At 51.6% G+C, this 17,389-nt stretch overlaps 1 protein-coding gene across 1 annotated transcript in view; it reads left to right on the top strand.

Annotated features, from left to right (window-relative positions):
• The window catches only part of TMOD4 (tropomodulin 4), a 49,592-nt gene that overhangs the window by 5,839 nt on the left and 26,364 nt on the right, over positions 1-17,389 (top strand). The window contains exons 2-6 of the mRNA XM_075607759.1: positions 6,051-6,188; positions 7,230-7,386; positions 9,669-9,791; positions 11,178-11,267; positions 14,124-14,254. Of these exons, the coding sequence (XP_075463874.1) occupies positions 6,051-6,188; positions 7,230-7,386; positions 9,669-9,791; positions 11,178-11,267; positions 14,124-14,254 (639 nt within the window). The remainder of the gene's footprint in view (positions 1-6,050; positions 6,189-7,229; positions 7,387-9,668; positions 9,792-11,177; positions 11,268-14,123; positions 14,255-17,389) is intronic.

A 17,389-nucleotide genomic window follows, 5' to 3' on the forward strand; every position in this document is an offset into this window, starting at 1 on the left:
TCAAGACCCCTCCCCCCCCCCCTTGCCCCAAAGGTCAGGTTTTGAGGCTATTCCAGCTTCAGCACAGGTGGCTCAATCAGTCCCAGCTTCAGCACAGGTGGCTCAATCAGTCTTTGATTGAGCCACCTATGCTGAAGCACGGATATCCTCAAAACCTGACCTGTTGGGGGGTCTTGAGGACTGGCGTTGAGCAGCGCTGTTATACTGTATTCATATCAATGTTTTGGTCCAATAGACAGTGTCCCTATTGGATGGAAACAAAGGTATGAATAATTGATAAGAAAGCATCATAATTACTGGGGTGCGGATTTACTGGCTCCTTCTGTGATTTATAAGAACCCTCCAACTAAATGGATACCCGTATATGTGAGAAAATATTACAGCACTTTATAAGTTACAAATATGCGTCATTTATTACAAACCTCAATAAGCAATATAAATGTTTATAACTCACTTTTCCATTCAGTGGTGCAATGGTCTGTCTGTCACTGCTTTGTGTTCCTGTTTGTGTACATGGGAAGCGATATAGTATACATATAAATGTACATATATGTATAACCAGGGCCTGACAAACTGGGCCAAAACCAACTCGCCCCCGCAAAAAAGTCACTGGCCCCTCACGACACCTGCGGCGGGGTCCTGACGGCGTCTCCCGGCCTTCTGCTGTCTTTAAAATCATGTTTTTCTCCTGCAGCACTATTGAAAATGGCTGCAGCATTGCCATGGCAACGGAGCCCTGTGGCGTCCCGTTACCATGGCAACACAGTCAGGTGGCGCCGCGTGGCCATTTTGAATATTTCTGCAGGAGAAAAACATGATTTTAAAGATCAAGACGGAGAAGACCGGGAGACGCCGGGGGACACTGCCGCAGGTAAGCAGTCGACAGCAGCCACAATGCAGTCGCCCCGGGCGACCACATTTGTCGAGCCCTGTGTATAACAGTACAGGCCTTTGCATGTCATTACCCAGAATCCCTGGCGGCAGCGGAAGCACTGTTTGCTAAGCGATACTAGGGAAAGGCAGACCTGTATAAAACATGAAAATGCACCACAAGTGGTACTGTATTTGTGTTGGCTGTACACTACAATGGAGGGGTTTTGTTACCCACTATATATATAGATATATATATATCTATATATATATATATCTTGTGCTGCCCTGCATGGAAGGACACGATATGAACTCTAACCACTGCACACGGACTCCTGCTCTCGCGCATGTTCAGCAGTGATCAGGATCTCTCGCTGCTCACCGCGGTGGAGAGCCGAGTCAGTAAATACTCCACCCTGTCTGAAAAGAGTTGGGATTAATGCTCCCAGTCCCGGGCAGGGGTATCCCCCCGGGGCGCGAGGAGGGGCAGGTGGAAATACCACGTCGAGTAGCTGTGCATTAGCTGGTGCTGTTGAAGGTGATCCTGACTTTTGTGGGAGAGATCTCATTGTGGTATATAGGGCAGGGGTGGGCAACGCCAGTTTTCAAGGCCCCCCCCCCTAACAGGTCAGGATTTCAGGATCTCCCTGCTACAACACAGGTGGTGCAGTCTTAGACTGATCCACTGATTGAACCACCTGCGCTGAAGCAGGGATGTCCTGAACCTGACCTGTTGGGGGGTCTTGAGGATTGGAGTTTCCCACCCCTGATATAGGGGCATTTGATGTGGTACAGGGGGATTCTTGTGGATACCATGTGTGCATCAAATGACTGCCGGCGTTCGGCGCACAGACAGACCCTCCAGCGCAGCCGATCCACCACTGGAACCCCCGCTGCCACTGGCCGCTTCGAAATCAAGTTTTACTGGTTAGGGTAGGGGGCGTTGGGATTAGGGTAGGGGGTGTTGGGGTAAAGGCTTGGGGTAGGGAGGGTTAGGGTAGGGGGTGTTGGGGTAAAGGCTTAGGGTAGGGGGTGTTGGGTAAAGGCTTAGGGTAGGGGTGTTGGGTAAAGGCTTAGGGTAGGGGGTGTTGGGATTAGGGTAGGGATATTGGTGTAAAAGGTTAGGGTAGGGGGTGTTAGGGTAGGGGGTGTTGGGGTAAATGCTTAGGGTAGGGGGTGTTAAAGTAGGGGTATTGGGGTAAAGGCTTAGGGTAGGGGTAAAGGCTTAGGGTAGGGGTAAAGGCTTAGGGTAGGCGTAAAGGCTTGGGGTAGGGGTATTGGGGTAAAGGTTTAGGGTAGGGGTTTGTGGGGGTAAAGGCTTAGGGTAGGGGGTATTAGGGTAAGGGATTAGGGTAGGCGGTGTTGGGATTAGGGTAGGGGGTGTTGGGATTAGGGTAGGGGGTGTTGGGGTAAATGCTTGGGGTAGGGGGTGTTAGGGTAAGGGATTAAGGTAGGGGTTGTTAGGCTAAAGGTGTTAGGGTAAAGGTTTGGGGTAGCGGGTGTTGGGGTAAAGGCTTGGGGTAGGGGGTGTTGGGGTAAAGGCTTGGGGTAGGGGATGTTGGGTAAAAGCTTAGGGTAGGGGGTGTTGGGGTAAAGGCTTAGGGTAGGGGTGTTGAGGTAAAGTCTTAGGGTAGGGGTATTGGGGTAAGGGATTAGGGAAGGTGGTGTTGGAATAAGGGATTAGGGTAGGGCGTGTTGGGGTACAGGTTAAGGGTAGGGGGTGTTGGGGTAAAGGCTTGGGGTAGGGGTGTTAGGGTAAGGGATTAAGGTAGGGGGTGTTAGGGTAAAGGTTTAGGGTAGGGGGTATTGGGGTAAAGGCTTGGGGTAGGGGTGTTAGGGTAAGGGATTAAGGTAGGGGGTGTTAGGGTAAAGGTTTAGGGTAGGGGTATTGGGGTAAAGGCTTGGGGTAGGGGCTGTGAGGGTAAGGGATAAGGGTAGGGAGTTTAGGTACTTAATTTAGCGGCGAAGTGCCCGGCGGCGGAGGCAGGTTGCGGTGGCGTGGTGAGTCGCGGCGAAGCTCCGGCAGTCATTGTCTCATGTCCCAGACCGTGATACTTCCTATTGATATATGAAGATTTTGATTTGACAGGTACAAAAAAAATTCTCCAAGTTCCAGCAGACAAAAAACATGTTTTTATTGGGGGGTTGAGTTGCTGCTTTACAGGAGGGGGTCCTATGGGCATGGTTTCTGAGGGTAGTTCATATGTAAGGAGGGGATCCCTTTGAGGTTTGTATATTCTGCACAACAGGCGCAGGACATCATTTAGTAACAGGGAGATGCCACGGGAGTGAATGCGTAAGGTGGTTCTAGTTTACGTGGGCAGTGGATGTGCGTGATGGTACTGATACTGGAGGGTGATCCAGTTGAAGTCTATTGGTCCACTGACTGTGGGCCCCTTGCAGACGCACTTACCAGAACACCCTCCTACTGCCTCTGCAAGTTCCCCCTACTTACCACTTAGACTGTAAGCTCTTCAGGTCAGGGACTCTTTTTCCTATTGTTTTATGTCTGAAGCGCTTATTCCCATCATGTCATATTATTATGTCCCGCGTATTGTAAAGCGCCGTGTACATGGACGCCGCTATATAAATAAAGATCTGCAAATTCCGAGAAACATCACTGCGAAAGGCCATCCGAAAGGCCATCTTTTACATTCCCCCCCAAAAAATATTGCTTTAAAGCAGCTCCCCCCTGAGTTTAACTCCAGCAATGTTAGTGTCTCACCCCCTGAGCAAGTTCCGCTTAAATAAAAAACCCAAAGTGCCCGAGATGATCACGGTAACAGTTATACTGCACGGAGCTCTGGGGAGAGCTGCATTTTAACCCCCGGGACTCTTGATATTTCGAATACTTATATCTTCTTAATGGAATTACAGGTTTAAAAAAATGGAAACGGCTTTGGAAAGGGCCAGAAAAGGTATATAACAATGCAATAACAAAGGGGGGGTCACCTGGGATTTTGATTGAACCTTTCTCGGAGAGATGATGCATGCTCGGAGGATTTCACAGGGAAAGGACAGTGGGGAATAAAGCAGGATTTGTAACCCTTTGACTGCCATTACTTTGCAATGTGTTGCAGGTCTCGCTGGCAGGGTGGGGGTTAATGACAATTTGTACGCGTGACTTTTAGCCGCGGGCTCTGGTCTCTTGGTGTCAGTTACATGTGGGGTGTTGTGATAAGAAGGGCAGAGCCCAGCTCAGAGAAACCTATTCATGCGACCAGTGACCTGGCCAACATACAGGGCGTGAACATACTTAGAATATGTCTACGTGTATGCGTGGCATTGTTTATATAGCACCAAGCGTGTGCTCAGTGCTGTACAGAACGCAGGCAGTTATCATACAGTGCGGGGCGAAGAGCACCAAACATAAGTAAACATTAGGACTAGAGAGAGGAATCCTGCCCTGAAGAGCTTACAATCTAAGAATATGATAATGGAGTATTCATTGGTTATCCTGGCTTCCTATTAAGCTCCATCACTTATAAACATTATCCTCTGTTATTAAGGCTATATACACCCTTCTGCCTCTCCTTACATCTCAGCTAGGGTTGCCATGTGTCCAGCATTGAACCGGACTGTCCTGTATTTGGACACTCTGTCCAGTAAAATATTAGAGGTAATACTGGACATGTATGTGTATACCGGTGTTACCCCTCTGGGTGTGTACGTGTATACCGGTATTACCTCTCTGGACATGTATGTGTATACCGGTGTTACCTCTCTGGGCGTGTATGTGTATACCGGTATTACCTCTCTGGGTGTGTATGTGTATACCGGTATTACCTCTCTGGGCGTGTATGTGTATACCGGTATAACCTCTCTGGGTGTGTGTGTGTGTGTATACCGGTATTACCTCTCTGGGCGTGTATCTGTATACCGGTATTACCTCTCTGGATGTGTAGGTGTATACCGGTATTACCTCTCTGGGTGTGTGTGTGCATACCGGTATTACCTCTCTGGGTGTGTATGTGTATACCGGTATTACCTCTCTGGACATAGTGACCTGACCGGATTGGGGGGGCTGCGGGATTTCCCCGAGCAGGCAGAGAGTAGGGCTGTTGGTAAGGCGCTGGGTAGCTTCCTTCCTGATTGGCTGCTGTTGGGTAATGCAGCCAATCAGGAGTAGGTGGCAGGAGCCTGGGGATGGGGCCAAGGAGAGGAGGAAACAGCATGGAGTGGAGAGAGGTGAGAATGGTGTGTATGTGTTTGTCTTGAGCGCATCGCAACTTTCCCCTTTGTAGCCAGTATTTTTGTAGAAGTCACCTGGCAACCCTAATTTCTCGCCCTCTCCCGCCTTAAACCTTTCTCACTCTCAGCCCCACACCTCTGGAATGCCCTTCCCCTCAATATCAAACTCGCACACTCTCTCTTCACCTTTAAGACCCATCTTAAAACACACCTACTGAACAAAGCATATGGGTAGCTCCGTGGCTGATACTATACACTTCATACACTGACCGTGGCCCCCTGCAGACGCACTTACCAGAACGTCCTCCTACTGTCTCCATACGTTCTCCCTACTTACCACTTAGATTGTAAGCTCTTCGGGCAGGGACTCATTTTCCTAATGTTACTTTTTTGTCTGAAGCTCCTATTCCCACAGTGTTACATTATTATGTCACATCACATTCTCCCTCACTCCAGCGCAGGTCGGCACAAGCTGAGCGCCCTAATATTTAGGCTTTAACAGCAACCTTCTCAATTCCCAAACCTGGGGTGGGTGGGCACCTTAGTGAGAACAGGAGTAGTAGGGTTGGCAGGTGCCTCCTCCACAAATACTGTACACAATGGTAAAAGGTGCGGTGCGCTCGAGACACACACCCCTCTCTCACCTCTCTCCTCTCCATGCTGTTTCCTCCTCTCCTTCGCGCCACCCCCAGGCTCCTGACACCTCCTCCTGATTGGCTGCTGCTGGGTAATTAAGCCAATCAGGATGGAGGAAGCTGCCCAGCCCCCTAGCATCAGCCCTGCTCAGGGAAATCCTGCCCCCCCCTCCCAAGCCGGTCAGCTGCAATTCTTGTCATTGGGAGGTGATACCTGCATGCAAAGGGTGATGATGCAAGATGCTACATTGTATCTATAGAGCTGTGTCCCCACCGCTGCTCCCGTGGGGACCGGAGCACAGGTAACTTACACCGCCCCCCTGTCTGTGTTTTCTCCTTGACGGGGCGATGCAGATGGCTCAGACCGAGACCATGTCTTACCAGAAGGAGCTGGAGAAGTATCGGGACATCGATGAGGATGAGATTATGCGAGGGCTGTCCGCGGAGGAGCTGAATCAGCTGGATCTGGAGCTGCAGGAAATGGACCCAGAGGTAGAGTATCCACCTCCCCTGTGAGTGGGGTTATTACTAGGACAGACCTGGCTGTGCAACCAGAGTATACCTGGGGTAATGGGACCAGCCTTTGTCATTCAGACTAATATTAATAGAGAGGTATTTCTTAATACCTAGATGTATTACGTCAATATAGGACAATACTGAGTAGAACTGCATTCTACTTCATGCGAAGACCCACAGCCCATTATTAAGGCCTCCAAAATTACAACCTCCCTGAATAATTCCTATATAGATAGACCGACAGATACTCAGAATCATTATATATTGCACCACTAAATGGTAATAGAAGGGTAAAATTGACTAATAGACATTTATGTTGCTTATTGGGTTTGTAATAACTGCTGAATATTTCTAACTCAATAAACACTATAATATTTTCTCACATATGGGTATCCAATTAGCACCAGTCCCCCCCCTCCCCCTCAATACTTCTTATTATAATTACTCTTTGACCCTTTCTGGTAATATATACACCTGTACTGTTTGGGGGTGGCAGGTTCCTATAAATCACAGAAGGAGCCAGTAAATCCGCACCCCAGTAATTATGATGCTTTCTTATCAACTATTCATACCTTTGTTTCCATCCAATAGGGACACTTTCTATTGGACCAAAACATTGATATGAATACAGTATAACAGGGGCGCTCAACGCCAGTCCTCAAGACCCCCCAACAGGTCAGACTTTCAGGGTCTCCCTGCTCCAGCCCAGTGGCTCAATCACCCTGCTTCAGTCCTTAACTGAGCCACTGATTGTGCCACCTGTGCTGAAGCTGGGATATCCTTAAAACCCAACCTGTTTGGGGGGGGGGGGTCTTGAGGACTGGAGTTGAGCAGCCCCCTGCCTTATAGCACCGGGTGCATGAACTCCCTAGTGGGTTGCGCCCAGGTGGGTGTGTGCTTACTAGAGGATCAAAAGTTCTAACTAGTGTCCAAGTATCGGCCACTTCGTCACCCGTTCGGAACCGCTTCTACCACCAGAAATGTGACACCTCGTACCATTATTCTCCCTTATCTCAGAATATCCTTCTCCCAGCCGGGATGCGGCAGAGAGACCAGACCAAGAAGGACCCTACTGGGCCACTAGACAGAGACGCCCTCTTGCACCACCTGGAGAAAGAAGCCATCGATGCCAAGGAGATAGAAGACATTGTGCCTTATACCGGGGAAAAGAAAGGTGAAATCTGGGTCTTTTTGTAGGGCATTCTGTTCTATAAATACCCCAGGTCTGAAGTGCTTTGCCCCATTGTTTAAAAGGTCTGGTCTTCGAGATCTCTACTTTCTCACCGGCACTTTGAGTACTGTGAACATATTTACTACGGCGCACAATGTAGTTCCAAGTTCTAGCAGCCGGTTCTGGAGAGGTGTAGATCAAGACGGGCGAAAAAGGTCCAAACCCGTTTCGTGGAATTTCCTGAGCTTTCCATTCAAAATCCGTCTTGCAGCGTAAAATCCGTCCCGCGGCGTAAAATCCGTCCCGCGGCGTAAAATCCGTCCCGCGGCGTAAAATCCGTCCCGCGGTGTAAAAGTCACTGACGGATTGTTCCAGTTTCAATCTGTGCAGGAAAGCGCCGTTGGATACAATCCGCTGGCGGAGTTTAAGAATCCAATCCACATGCGGATTGCTGAATCTGCGGACTAGATCCCACCAGCAGAGTTATTTTTCAGTGATTAAAAAAACAAACAAATAATCCGAAAAAGACGAATCGCCCTTTTTGAGACTGATTCACGGAAATCCACGGACCGAAGGAACAGGCCGGGTCCGCGGCAGATCCAAATGCGCCCCCCAAAATTCTGCCCATCTCTAGGTGTAAATACATTTCAACGAACCCGCCTGTGAGAACCTAATAGATCAAATTATAATGTCCAGACCTTTCCAAACCTCGCCGGTCTCTTCATTGAGTAAGTAGGGGGGGGCAGCGCAAGATGCCGAGGACTGAACTTATCATTTCGTATATTCTTTTGCTCTGGCGCTGGAACCTACACTTCGGTTCTGCCGCCTGTAATATCTACCAGAGCTGGGCTTCTGTATCCCAGGGCCTGAGCCCCTAGCAGAGTCACAACCTCCCCTGATAGCCTGATAAAGGAATCCAGAGTCACTGTGCTGTGCAGAACCCAGATATATCATCAACGTATCAACGTAAAGAAAGGGCACTTAGAAGTTTGTTTTGATGCATTGCTCCATTTTCTCCTCGCGTCTGCGTCCAATGTATGAACGTGTTTCTTGCGCCTGCCAAAAAAAGTTTACACAGGATTGAAGCAGGGGGTCTTCAGAGCTGAACCCCATTAATTTCAGCTCAGTGTACCCCCAGTACAGAGATACCTCAGTAAGGGGGTGCCGGTAGCCGCACGGCTAGCAGGGTTCACATAATGGCGGAGTTTCAACGCTCCCGCGCCCTGCAGGCCAATAGGAAGCCGTGACGTCATCAGGTTTGGCTTCCTAATGGCTGCCGTGACGCGGGAACTTGAAATCCCAGCTGGCTCAGCCGGAGCGGCTACTGGCACCCCTTATTGAGGTAGGTATCTCGGGAAACAGGGGGTCCCCGGAGCTGAAATGAATGGAGTTCAGCTCCAGAGACCCCCTACTTCAATACTGCGTTAAAAAATGAAAGAAAATTAAACCTCATGAATTGTTCCTTTAATGGAGAAACTTAAAATCAAGAGGAAACCTACTGACCTTCTCCACTGCTTTCCTGGGAGGGCGAGTGAGAAATGCAAATTGAAATAATGTATCCAACGTTTGGAGCTGTGTACTACGCTGCAACCTCCTTTTTAAAAGCAGGCACCTTTCAGAAATACAGCCTCTGGGCCTGATATGGGGTACTCAAAGTCGGGAGATTTTCCAGGGGGGTGCGGGGGGGGGCGGCGGCTGCAGTGGTCCAGCGCTCTCCCCCAGGGCATTTACATTAAATGCTGGGGGACCCCACGAGGCATCTGACGCCAGAGCCGAGCAGGAGGGAGGGGGGGGGGGAGGAGGTGAGCAGGGGGCACACGATCAAAACTTTGCACACCCCCGCATTAGAGGAGCGATGCGTCATGGAAAATGGAAGGATGGGGGTGGGTTTATTAACCGCTCGTGAGTCAGACTTGTGATTGTGACACTCGAAGTATCAGAGAGGGTGCAGCAGATTGAGATTCAATAGTGATTCTCTGCCCCCTATCTTGCTGCTTTCATGTAATACAGCTCGATTGTTAGCAGATATGTTCGGGCTGTTCCATGATCATAGGGGCTAGTAATGAATCTCAGTGTCCTGCAGCCTGTCTGGTGCTGAGAAATGATGACTCTGATACAGTGATATAGTGCCGGGAATATAGTGGTATAGACATGCAGGGGACGGAGGGATCGTGTATTGGATCCAGTGATGGTGCAGGGGGATCTAGTGATCACGCAGGCAGCAGACAGTGAGCGTCTCACAGTGCACAGCATGCAGATAACACGCATGCTCTCTCTCTCTGCAGGGAAACCCTTTATTCCAAAGCAGGGGAAGCGCGAGATCCCCAAAGAGGAGCAGATCACTCTGGAGCCGGAGCTGGAGGAAGCGCTGGCTAATGCCACCGACGCAGAGATGTGTGACATTGCAGGTGGGAGTGGGGACAGAACGGGTACCACAGCTTACAGTAGGACATCGTACATGGCAGACGATCCCGATAAGAACGGGGTGTCATGGGCTACGATTCCTCCCCACCTATTTTTTAAGCGGTACCTGGTGGAGTATTATACTATTGGGCCAGCACAAAACTACATCACAAACGGGTTTACTTTTTCAACGCTTCACCCCGTCTCGTGATCCTTCATCAGGACCATGCTTCAGATGGAGGTCTACAGGAGAAGATAAGCAATCAGCTTTAAAACCCACATCTGTTCTGGTTCTGCGTGTGTGGTAACTCAGCCGGGTCTGCGGGAATCTGCGTAATAATCACTGCACACCTCCCAGTCTGCCAGTCCTGTTAGTGTGGATGTGTTTTTTTGTGTACAGTGTTATACACAATCCCTTCCTGCACAATGTGAACATTTGTGTGACTCCCAATTGTGTACATTGTACTGAAGGATGCTCAGCGTTAGGGTTTTGGTGACAGGTCCCTGCGCGCCCCCCCTGCGTCCCAGCCTGTTACTAAGTCTCTCCAATTCCATGCGGTCAGCAGCTTCTCAGAGCAGATGGTTCCTGTCCAGAGATCCTATATTGAGTAACAGGGCTGGCTGTGAGGGGGAGAGAGTATCCCCTTACACTGAATGCAGAGAGGCAGAGGGTGGAATTGGGAAGCGTTTCATAGCTGTCCCGAACACACATCCATTTGTACTGAGCACCTTTGCACTGCAGCTTATACTGAGACTGACATACACAGGAAGCGCTCAGCCCAGTAACACCTTGTCTGACATTTTAATGGTTGTTTTAAAGTTCTTAATGGTTGTTTCATATATATATTATTCCACCCCTAAAGGTGCAACGTCCTCCAAAAGTTTCTGTTTAAGACGTACCGGAAGCAATGTACAATCCCCTCGGAAATAAAGTAATATAACAAAGTATCAGCAAGTACAAATCCCACGTGTGAGCACGGTCGCATATCTCAGACAGGTCTGCAGCTCTGTCTTTCCCCATTATCTCTGAACATACAGGGCTTCCACTGCAGCAAAGGATTCTGGGAAATGACATGCAAATGAGCACACAGTGCCACCTTTTGCTTCAAATCCATTTTAACATGGATCCCCATAAAGCCTGCCGCATTACAAAGCTTTTCAGCACAGCCTGGGGTAAAGAAGTGCAGAGCCAGGAACCATACTCACAGACCGCTGTTTCAAACTTGTGTGAGGCTGGTTACTGGCTTTGCAGCGTGAAACTGGGATGTGTGTGGTGGAATTGGAGTGACTCTGCCGGGCAGTTAAAAGACTGTGCATTGGTGTTATATCTTTTGCTGCGTCTGCATATTAGGGATGGATTTATTAATGTTGTACTGTGCTTTATCTCACAGCCATCCTGGGGATGTATACGCTCATGAGTAACAAGCAGTACTACGATGCCATCACATCTGGAATCATCTCAAACACAGAGGGCATCAACAGTAAGGGCCAACAACTGTGTGTGTGTGTGTGTGTGTGTGTATAATATCATTCTGTGTGTGTGTATGTATAATATCATTGTGTGTATAATATTATTCTGTGTGTGTGTGTATATAATATCATTGTGTGTGTGTGAATAACAATTGTGTGTGTGTATGTGTATAATATCATTCTGTGTGTGTATATGTATATATAACAGCATTCTATGAGTGTGTGTATAAAAGCACTGTGTGTGTGTATATAACATAATTATGTGTGTATAACATCATTCTGTGTGTGTGTGTGTGTGTGTATATAACATAATTCTGTGTGTTTGTGTACAACATAATTCTGTGTGTGTGTGTATAACAGCACTGTGTGTGCGTATAACATAATTCTGTATGTGTGTGTATAACAGCACTGTGTGTGTGTATAACAGCACTGTGTGTGCGTATAACATAATTGTGTGTGTGTGTATATCACATAATTCTGTGTGTGTGTGTGTATAACATAATTCTGTGTGTGTGTGTATAACATAATTCTGTGTGTGTGTGTATAACAGCACTGTGTGTGCGTATAACATAATTCTGTGTGTGTGTGTATAAAAGCACTGTGTGTGCGTATAACATAATTCTGTGTGTGTGTGTATAACAGCACTGTGTGTGCGTATAACATAATTCTGTGTGTGTGTGTATAAAAGCACTGTGTGTGCGTATAACATAATTCTGTGTGTGTGTGTATAACAGCACTGTGTGCGTATAACATAATTCTGTGTGTGTGTGTATAACAGCACTGTGTGTGCGTATAACATAATTCCGTGTGTGTGTGTATAACAGCACTGTGTGTGCGTATAACATAATTCTGTGTGTGTGTGTATAACAGCACTGTGTGTGCGTATAACATAATTCTGTGTGTGTGTGTGTATAACAGCACTGTGTGTGCGTATAACATAATTCCGTGTGTGTGTGTATAACAGCACTGTGTGTGCGTATAACATAATTCCGTGTGTGTGTGTATAACAGCACTGTGTGTGCGTATAACATAATTCCGTGTGTGTGTGTATAACAGCACTGTGTGTGCGTATAACATAATTCTGTGTGTGTGTGTATAACAGCACTGTGTGTGCGTATAACATAATTGTGTGTGCGTGTATAACAGCACTGTGTGTGCGTATAACATAATTGTGTGTGTGTGTATAACAGCACTGTGTGTGCGTATAACATAATTCTGTGTGTGTGTGTATAACAGCACTGTGTGTGCGTATAACATAATTGTGTGTGTGTGTATAACTGCACGCTGCGTGATTAGAGAGACATGTAGGGTAAGCTTGCTGTTTCTGAGTTAAGGTATACCTGCTGTGTGCTTGATGGAGGTGGGAAAGGTACCAGAGGAGTTGGGGGAGATGAAAATTTGTGAGTTTGTTGGGATTAGGCCGCGTCCACGGTCAGCGAGACAATGCGGAGTGCGTGCGCGGCGTGATCACAATGCCTTCAGGCATTGATCGCGGCCACAGATCGCGCGTGCGCCAGCTCGATGGGGTGCGCAGTGCGTGAAGAATCGGTTACATTTGATTCTGCGGTGCGACGGGCAGGTTACGTGTGCGGTTCTCCCAATCAGGGCGAACCAGCTCCGTGACGCCACAACCACGCCCCCCGACGCGTCTACCCAGGCCACAAATCACTGCAGCTAAAACGCGGGTGATGTCGCTCGCATGGTTGCGTGCGCGCCCCGACGATGGATGCAGCCTTAGAGTGAGAGCAAACGGTTTGCGGAGATGGGAGGGAATAGGGTCAGGAGGGCAAGTGGTAGAGGGAGAAGAGATCAGCTGAGACACATCGTCCTCTGTGACAGAGGAAAAAGAGTCAAGGAAGGCAGGAGGAGAGTTAGGAAGAGGTGTAGGATGTGAGGAGGATACAGAGGGGATGTCTTGCAGAATGGAATCCACTTTTGTTTTGAAACAGTCAGCAAATTCCTGACGTGAAATAGAGAAAGGGTGACAGGTACCTGGCGGAGCTCTGAGTAGAGTCAAAGACAGAGAAGAGGCAGCGTGGGTTAGACTTGTGAGTGTTGAGTAGTGAAGAAAAGTAGGTTGGTTTAGCCTGGGAGAGGGCAGAGTTGAAATGGGATAGGATGTAAATTTGTAGTGAAGGAAGTCTGCGGGAGTAAGATTTATTCCAGAGGCGTTCAGAGGAGCGAGTGCAGGAACGCAGCATGCGCGTGTGGGAATTTTTAGCCAGGGTCTGGGGTTAGAAGGGCGAGGACGGCAGAGAGAAAGAGGGGCATGTAGATCAAGAGGAGGAGGAGAGGGCAGCGTTACAGTTCCTGACCAGGTTGTCAGGGTCTGGAGCAGAACTGAGAGAGGAGAGGGAGGAGCGTAAAGTTGAATCAAGAGCCGGGAGGTTCATGGAACGCTGGTCTCTGCAGAAACGAGGGGTAGATGGAGGTGGAGACGGGGAGAAGTGAGAGAGAGAAAACGAGATGAGGCGATGGTCAGAGAGAGGAAAGGGGGAAATGGAAAAGTCAGATAGAGAAATGTTTTTTGTGAAAACCAGGTCCAGGTAGTGGCCGTTTGTCACAAACTTTCCCTCGTCTGTTCAAGAATTGGTTTCATATGCAACCAGGAAGTGGCAGGTAGTTTACCGTCCCGCCCGTTAATAGCTCTTAACAGGCTTAGGGTAAACACTCTGCCACAAGGTTCACAAGAAAGGAAACGAAATACTTCTAAACAGAAATACATATACAAGGCTTTCCTAAGGCTGGGGTCATAGTACCGCAGACTGTGCGCGCAGAGCGAACAGACTGCCTTAAGTGTTCGCGCCCATGCGGCGGGCGGGCGGAAGTGGGTGCGTGTTGCATAGATATATCTATCTCTCTTGCAGGTGTGGTGCAGCCAGATAAATACAAGCCTGTGCCAGATGAACCCCCCAATCCGACCAATGTGGAGGACACGCTGCAAAAAGCCAAAAACAACTCTGCTGATCTAGAGGAGGTTAATCTGAACAACATTACGGTGAGCTGGGACCCCCCACCTCAACACCACCCCCCCCCCCGCACATCACCTCCCCCCCCCCCACCCGCACCCTGACATCACCCCCCTGCACCCTGACATCAATATCCCCCCTGCACCCTGACATCAACCCCCTGCACCCTGACATCACTCCCCCCCCGCACCCTGACATCACCCCCCCTGCACCCTGACATCACTCCCCCCCGCACCCTGACATCACCCCCCTGCACCCTGACATCACCTCCCCGCCGCACCCTGACATCACTCCCCCCCCCGCACCCTGACATCACCCCCCTGCACCCTGACATCACCTCCTCCCTGCACCCTGACATCACCTCCCCCCTGCACCCTGACACCACCTCCCCCCTGCACCCTGACATCACCTCCCCCCTGCACCCTGACATCACCTCCCCCCTGCACCCTGACACCACCTCCCCCCTGCACCCTGACATCACCTCCCCCCTGCACCCTGACACCACCTCCCCCCTGCACCCTGACACCACCTCCCCCCTGCACCCTGCCACCACCTCCCCCCTGCACCCTGCCACCACCTCCCCCCTGCACCCTGCCACCACCTCCCCCTGCACCCTGCCACCACCTCCCCCCTGCACCCTGCCACCACCTCCCCCCTGCACCCTGCCACCACCTTCCCCCTGCACCCTGCCACCACCTCCCCCCTGACATCACCCCCCCACACCCTGACATCACCCCCCCACACCCTGACATCACCCCCCCCACACCCTGACATCACCCCCCCCCCCACACCCTGACATCACCCCCCCACACCCTGACATCCCCTTCTCCCTGCACCACAACATCACCTCCTCCACACCCTGACATCCCCGCATCCTGACATCACCCCCCCACCACACCCTGACATCACCCCCCCCCCACACCCTGACATCACCCCCCCCCACACCCTGACATCACCCCCCCCCACACCCTGACATCACCCCCCCCACACCCTGACATCCCCTTCTCCCTGCACCACAACATCACCTCCTCCACACCCTGACATCCCCGCATCCTGACATCACCCCCCCACCACACCCTGACATCACCCCCCCACCACACCCTGACATCACCCCCCCACCACACCCTGACATCACCCCCCCACACCCTGACTTCAATCCCCCACCACACCCTGACTTCACCCCCCCACCACACCCTGACTTCACCCCCCCACCACACCCTGACTTCACCCCCCCACCACACCCTGACTTCACCCCCCCACCACACCCTGACTTCACCCCCCGACTTCACCCCCCCACCACACCCTGACTTCACCCCCCGACTTCACCCCCCCACCACACCCTGACTTCACTCCCCCACCACACCCTGACTTCACTCCCCCACCACACCGTGACTTCACTCCCCCACCACACCCTGACTTCACTCCCCCACCACACGCTGACTTCACTCCCCCACCACACCCTGACTTCACTCCCCCACCACACCCTGACTTCACCCCCCCACCACACCCTGACTTCACCCCCCCACCACACCCTGACTTCACCCCCCCCACCACACCCTGACTTCACCCCCCCACCACACCCTGACTTCACCCCCCGACTTCACCCCCCCACCACACCCTGACTTCACCCCCCGACTTCACCCCCCCACCACACCCTGACTTCACTCCCCCACCACACCCTGACTTCACTCCCCCACCACACCGTGACTTCACTCCCCCACCACACCCTGACTTCACTCCCCCACCACACCCTGACTTCACTCCCCCACCACACCCTGACTTCACTCCCCCACCACACCCTGACTTCACCCCCCCACCACACCCTGACTTCACTCCCCCACCACACCCTGACTTCACTCCCCCACCACACCCTGACTTCACTCCCCCACCACACCCTGACATCACTCCCCCACCACACCCTGACATCACTCCCCCACCACACCCTGACATCACTCCCCCACCACACCCTGACATCACTCCCCCACCACACCCTGACTTCACTCCCCCACCACACCCTGACTTCACTCCCCCACCACACCCTGACTTCACTCCCCCACCACACCCTGACTTCACTCCCCCACCACACCCTGACTTCACTCCCCCACCACACCCTGACATCACCCCCCCACACCCTGACTTCACCCCCCCACCACACCCTGACTTCACTCCCCCACCACACCTTGACATCACCCCCCCACACCCTGACTTCACTCCCCCACCACACCCTGACTTCACCCCCCCACCACACCCTGACTTCACTCCCCCACCACACCCTGACTTCACCCCCCACCACACCCTGACTTCACTCCCCCACCACACCCTGACTTCACCACCCCACCACACCCTGACTTCACTCCCCCACCACACCCTGGCTTCACTCCCCCACCACACCCTGACATCACCCCCCCACCACACCCTGACATCACTCCCCCACCACACCCTGACATCACTCCCCCACCACACCCTGACATCACTCCCCCACCACACCCTGACATCACTCCCCCACCACACCCTGACATCACTCCCCCACCACACCCTGACATCACTCCCCCACCACACCCTGACATCACTCCCCCACCACACCCTGACTTCACTCCCCCACCACACCCTGACTTCACTCCCCCACCACACCCTGACTTCACTCCCCCACCACACCCTGACTTCACTCCCCCACCACACCCTGACATCACTCCCCCACCACACCCTGACATCACCCCCCCACACCCTGACTTCACTCCCCCACCACACCCTGACTTCACTCCCCCACCACACCCTAACTTCACTCCCCCACCACACCCTGACTTCACTCCCCCACCACACCCTGACATCACTCCCCCACCACACCCTAACTTCACTCCCCCACCAAACCCTGACTTCACTCCCCCACCACACCCTGACTTCACTCCCCCACCACACCCTGACATCACCCCCCCACCACACCCTGACATCACTCCCCCACCACACCCTGACATCACTCCCCCACCACACCCTGACTTCACTCCCCCACCACACCCTGACATCACTCCCCCACCACACCCTGACATCACTCCCCCACCACACCCTGACATCAATCCCCCACATCACCCCCCCACCACACCCTGACATCACCCCCCCACCACACCCTGACATCACCCCCCCACCACACCCTGACATCACCCCCCCAC

The sequence above is a fragment of the Ascaphus truei genome, chromosome 7 (assembly GCF_040206685.1).
Source record: "Ascaphus truei isolate aAscTru1 chromosome 7, aAscTru1.hap1, whole genome shotgun sequence".
Lineage (NCBI taxonomy): Eukaryota > Metazoa > Chordata > Amphibia > Anura > Ascaphidae > Ascaphus > Ascaphus truei.